The 4510-nt window shown below is 60.2% G+C and overlaps 2 protein-coding genes across 3 annotated transcripts; both read left to right on the forward strand.

Annotated features, from left to right (window-relative positions):
• The first annotated feature begins 312 nt into the window (after positions 1 to 312).
• Positions 313 to 1515, forward strand: NKG7 (natural killer cell granule protein 7). 2 transcript variants are annotated; one of them, XM_077747170.1, is made up of 4 exons: positions 313 to 574; positions 653 to 799; positions 885 to 1019; positions 1092 to 1515. In XM_077747170.1, the coding sequence occupies exons 1-4, from the start codon at positions 418 to 420 to the stop codon at positions 1148 to 1150; spliced, it is 498 nt and encodes a 165-aa protein (XP_077603296.1). In that variant the 5' UTR covers positions 313 to 417; the 3' UTR covers positions 1151 to 1515. The 2 variants fall into 2 exon arrangements, with proteins under 2 accessions (XP_077603296.1, XP_077603297.1); XM_077747171.1 differs by having other exon boundaries at positions 1096 to 1155.
• A 325-nt stretch (positions 1516 to 1840) lies between these two features.
• CLDND2 (claudin domain containing 2) lies at positions 1841 to 4293 on the forward strand. The gene is made up of 6 exons (XM_077747395.1): positions 1841 to 1957; positions 2709 to 2784; positions 3111 to 3292; positions 3520 to 3669; positions 3832 to 3951; positions 4176 to 4293. Exons 3-6 carry the CDS (start codon positions 3124 to 3126, stop codon positions 4247 to 4249), a joined length of 513 nt encoding a protein of 170 aa, XP_077603521.1. The 5' UTR covers positions 1841 to 1957; positions 2709 to 2784; positions 3111 to 3123; the 3' UTR covers positions 4250 to 4293.
• The last annotated feature ends 217 nt before the right edge of the window (positions 4294 to 4510 follow it).

Here is a 4510-nt window from a genome sequence, read left to right on the forward strand (position 1 = left end):
CCCCATTTAGCTCACACTCTGGCCTCACTTGCCACCTCCCCCCTTGAGGCCCCCAAACCTCCCACACCTCTTCCAGGAAGCCTCCTCTGATGTTAAGGGTTCCAAAGGTGGGAGGCACAGAATGTAAAACAGACAGGCAAGCTCTGAACCGCCACCCAAACCACTGATGATATGACACCCTCCTCCACCACACACTATGAGGGGACTCGGATCTCGGGGGGGGGGGGGGAGGGCGTTGTCGGGGCAACTGGGAAGGGAGGACTTAGGGCAAGAGTCAGCTACCCGGAACTGCATGACACCAAACCAGCCTGGTTTCAAAGTCTTAACGGCTTCTCTTTCTTGAGCTCAGAGGACCCAAGAGGCCAGATCACCAGTCTCTTCATCTCCCAGGCCTCAGACACCCCAGTGCTCATCTCCATGGAGCTCTGCCGGTCCTTGGCTCTATTCACTGGCTGCCTGGGCCTGGTGTCCATCCTGATTGCTCTGAGCACGGATTTCTGGTTCGTGGCTGTGGGGCCCAACTTTTCATTTCACTCGGGCCTCTGGCCGAAGGGGCCTCACGATGCGGTGGCAAGTAAGGGACAGCGGGCTCTCCTGTCGGGGGCGGGTGGGCAGCAAGAGGGGCGGCCCCTGAATCTTCTCTCTTGAACAGGCTACATCCGCGTGACACAGACCTTCGGCATTCTGGCCACCCTGTGTGTCCTGGTGTCGCTGATCTTCATGGCCCTGTCCTGTGTCCCCTCAGTGTCCATTCCAGGCCGCGGGCCCCTTGCCTCCTCAGTCACAGCCTTTGCTGCAGGTAGACTCAAGGCTGCACCCGGGGACTGGGGACTGGTGAGTTTCCACAGAGGGGCTGAGCGGTCTCTCTTGTCTTCGTTCCTCAGCCATCTTTGTGACGGTGGCCATGGTCGTCTACACCAGCGAGCGGTGGAACCAGACCCAACACTCGCAGGTCCAGTCCTTCTTTTCCTGGTCCTTCTACTTGGGCTGGGTTTCCATGGGCCTCTTCCTCTGTTCAGGTAACTGCTGCTCCGGGGACTGGAGAGGCAGGCAGGGGGGAGGGCAGGGGGGAGNTCTCTCTGTCACCCCAGGTAGCCTGAGTATGGGTGTTCACTTTAGCACCCCCCGGCCTGGCTATGACACCTTGTGAGCGAGAGGAGAGAACAGCAAGATGAAGCTCTATTCTCTGAAGACACGACCAGAAGCTTCGGGCCTCCTGCCGTCGTCCCTCTGGCCCTTACCCCCAGCCCTTCAGAAACCCCCTCATTTGTTTCTTCACCCGTTCAACAAAAATGTGCTGGGATCTGGTGATTCTGAGATTAATTCAGTCATGACATAAGCTGAGGGCAAGCCAGTTCCATCCATGCCGGGCAACACTAGGCGCCCAGAAAGGAGTCCAAGCCCTCACCTGTCATCCGTGGGCTCCCGCCCGGTGCAGGGACCGCCGTGATCCCATGTCGGCTCCCTTCTCGAGGCCCTACTTCCATCTCAAGACTCTGTCCTTTGTCTTTCCCACATTAGTGCTCCTTCCTTCTTACTCCCTGATTTTGCCTCATCTTCATTCTGGTCCCCCTCGCTTATTTCACTCATTCATTCATTCACACCCTCAGCTGGTTTCTCTGGAGTTCTTCCTTTCTGCCGGGTCTCCCTGGGGACGCTGACCGGAAGCTGAGACCTGAGCCCTGCCCACTGGGGGCTGCAAGTCAGGTGGGGGAATCGAGACAGGAGGGCAGAGCCTGGGGTGGCAGGGAGGAAGACCAAGTCAGGAGGGGGCGGGGGTGAGCTTTCTGGTGAGAGGGTGTTTAGGGGCCTCTCGAGGGCCAAGGCAGAGTCATCCAGGCAGAGGGGCCCAAAGGTGGAGGTGTGGAGAGGCCGGAAGTTTTCAGGGAACGGAGAACAGTGCTTTGTGTGGAATGTGGAAGGCAGAGGCCGTTGAAGCTTGAGGATGAAGAGGGAGGTGAGAGCCAGGGCCCTTCCTGTGACTCTCTCCCGAGGGCAATGGGGAGCTAGGAGAAGGTTGTGAGCTGGGGAGGGACAGCACCAGCTGCAGGTTCCGGAAAGATTCCTCTGGCACATGCAGGGAGGCCAGAAGGGACAGAGGAGCTTGGCAATGCAAAGGGTGTGACTGGGACCAGGGCATGAGATGGAAAAGAGGGCAGGAGCCAGAAAGATTCAGTGGCCAGAAAGAACCGGACTCAAGGATCCAAGGGCTTTGTGGGGGGGTGATGGGCAGGAGGGGGCCAAGTTAGTGCCCAGGAGTGTGGGACAACCAACTTGGGTGGGGTGGTGAGGTCATCCCTAGTTTGGTGGGAGATGCTGAGCTCGCTTGGGATGTGGTTGTCAGGGGTCTGGGGCAGAGACATGGGCTGGAGAAGGTTTGGGTTGTTATCAGAGAATCAGTGGCTAATGGAGCCGTGGTTGTGAGTAGGCTCATCGGGTAAGAAGGTGCAGGATGAAGGCCGGCACTGGGAAGTGGAGGGAAGAGCTGGAGCAGAGAGTGGGGCCCTGGAGAGCTTCCGGGATCAAGGGAAGAGTTTTCACAAGGATATGGTCTACTGTGTCACGGCCATCTGACTGAGCTGTCACTTTGCTAGAAAAGCTGTGGGGGGTGTGTGTGTGTGTGTGTGTGTGTGTGTATGGGTGGATGGTGGTTATCTCTTTAAGTGGCTGGTGGGAGAGGGGGTTCTGGAACTCCTCTTGCCTCACAGAGACCCAGTCTCCCTTCCCCCACCCCTCTGGATTCTGAGTCTAAGAAGCCCCCGGAGCTGGCTGTGAGTCACTTAGGTGGGTGTGTGCATGGGGGTTGGGGGAGGGCACTGAACAGGCTAAAGGGGCATTCCACTGGAGGATGGAGATCTGTGAAAGACAGAGAGGTCCCTAAGCTGTGGCTCCTTGCGGGTAAGGTCTCCAGGCCCCCAATAAGGCATGGAGAAGGTTTTGGGTTTGGGAAGGGCCTGAGGGAGGGGTCCCCAGACAGGAGTGCTGGGGTGTAGTCTGGGATATGGAGGGACATGTGTGTGTGTGGGGGGGTCTCAAGGGCTTGAAGGAGCTGGGAGAGGGGTGTGGGGGGGAGGGGTGTTGGCCAATCTTGTGTGTGTGACCCTCAGCAGCAGCCTCCCTGGCATGGGGGTGAAGCGGAGCCTTCAGAGCGGGGGCACCTTGCTGGGCTTCTTGGCCCAAATCCTCACGATTCTCTCCGCTGCCACCAACTACTGGATCCGCTACCCTGGAGGCCACAGTGGCCTGTGGCAGGAGTGTAATGGCGGCATCTGCTCCAACATCCCCTGCCAGAGTGAGGCCTGGCCCACCCAGATGTCCCCCACTGGACAGACAGCCCCCAGCACTGAGCACAGCTGGCCCCCTCGCCTGACACAACAGCTGGGCGCAACCTGTGGCGCCCCCACCCTCACCCCTTCCTCTCCTGTCTCAGATCCACCTGCTCCTCCGAGACAAAGAATACCATGAACCCCCATTTGGGGACCTGCTTCCCTGTTGTGACATTAACTTCCCCTCATAAAGTAACTTCCAAGTCCCTATCCAAACCGGACCGGCGGGNCATGGTGCTGGCGGCGAGCTCCGCCGTCGTGGGTTTGGTGATGGGGCTGCGGATTCTGTGCCACGAGGGCGACTCACGGGGCCAGACTACGAGCGCCACCTTCTTCCTCTGCGGTGAGACGGTAGCGGGCCCCCAGGCCTAGGGCGGGCTTGGGCCTTGCAGGGGGTGCAGGGACCCAGGATTCTCGCGCTTCTAGGCGCTCGGAAGGGAATGAGGGGAGGGGCCGGAGACGGGGGCGGGGCTGGGAGGAGGGGGCGTGGCCTGGGCGNGCCCAGGCCTGCTGCTGCTGATCGCCTTGACAGGCTACACCGTGAAGAACGCGTGGAAAAACGACGTCTTCTTCTCGTGGTCCTATTTTTCGGGGTGGCTGGCTTTACCCTTCTCTATTCTCGCGGGTAACCTGAAAAGCGGGAAGAGGGTGGAGGAGACTGCCCTGAGCACCCCCTCCCCATAGACTCCCCGCCACCCTCCCAGGGACTCCCCGGCACACTCCGCCCCTGACTCCCGCACACCCGGAGGGGGCACCCCTGGAGCCCCAAACCTTCGTCCCCGAGGCGCTCCGGGTCATCCGCCCCAGGATCCGCCGTCCCCCACCTGCCCTCCGCTCGTCTCCCACCAGGCTTCTGCTTTCTGCTGGCGGATATGATCGTGCAGAGCACGGATGCCATCAGCGGATTCCCCGTGTGCTTGTGACCGCAGCCTGCCTGGGGCAGAATAAAGGAACGGTTTTCACCGCTGCTGCTCCGTGTGCCTTTCTGCGGGACGCGAACGCACGTGGGCACATGGATATGAAGAGGACCGGGGACCGAGGCATGGGGTCCCTGGGGACTCAGGGAGGACATAAGCACATGATCCTATAGTGAGGAGGAACACGGGGACACGAGCTTGGAGTGGACGAGGCACACGGACTGGGAGGGGCGACGGCGATCGGGGTAGTGGGGTCAGGAGCGCACA

This window comes from Crocuta crocuta, unplaced genomic scaffold, assembly GCF_008692635.1.
Source record: "Crocuta crocuta isolate KB4526 unplaced genomic scaffold, BGI_CrCroc_1.0 scaffold334, whole genome shotgun sequence".
NCBI classification, from domain to species: domain Eukaryota; kingdom Metazoa; phylum Chordata; class Mammalia; order Carnivora; family Hyaenidae; genus Crocuta; species Crocuta crocuta.

Excerpts from the sequence above, each read along its gene's own strand:
- NKG7 (XM_077747170.1), top strand. The coding sequence starts at position 418 with ATGGAGCTCTGCCGGTCCTTGGCTCTATTCACTGGCTGCCTGGGCCTG. Across the intron at positions 575-652 it reads GCCTCACGATGCGGTGGCAA|GCTACATCCGCGTGACACAG; the intron begins GTAAGGGACAGC and ends TCTCTTGAACAG. Across the intron at positions 800-884 it reads AGTCACAGCCTTTGCTGCAG|CCATCTTTGTGACGGTGGCC; the intron begins GTAGACTCAAGG and ends TTCGTTCCTCAG.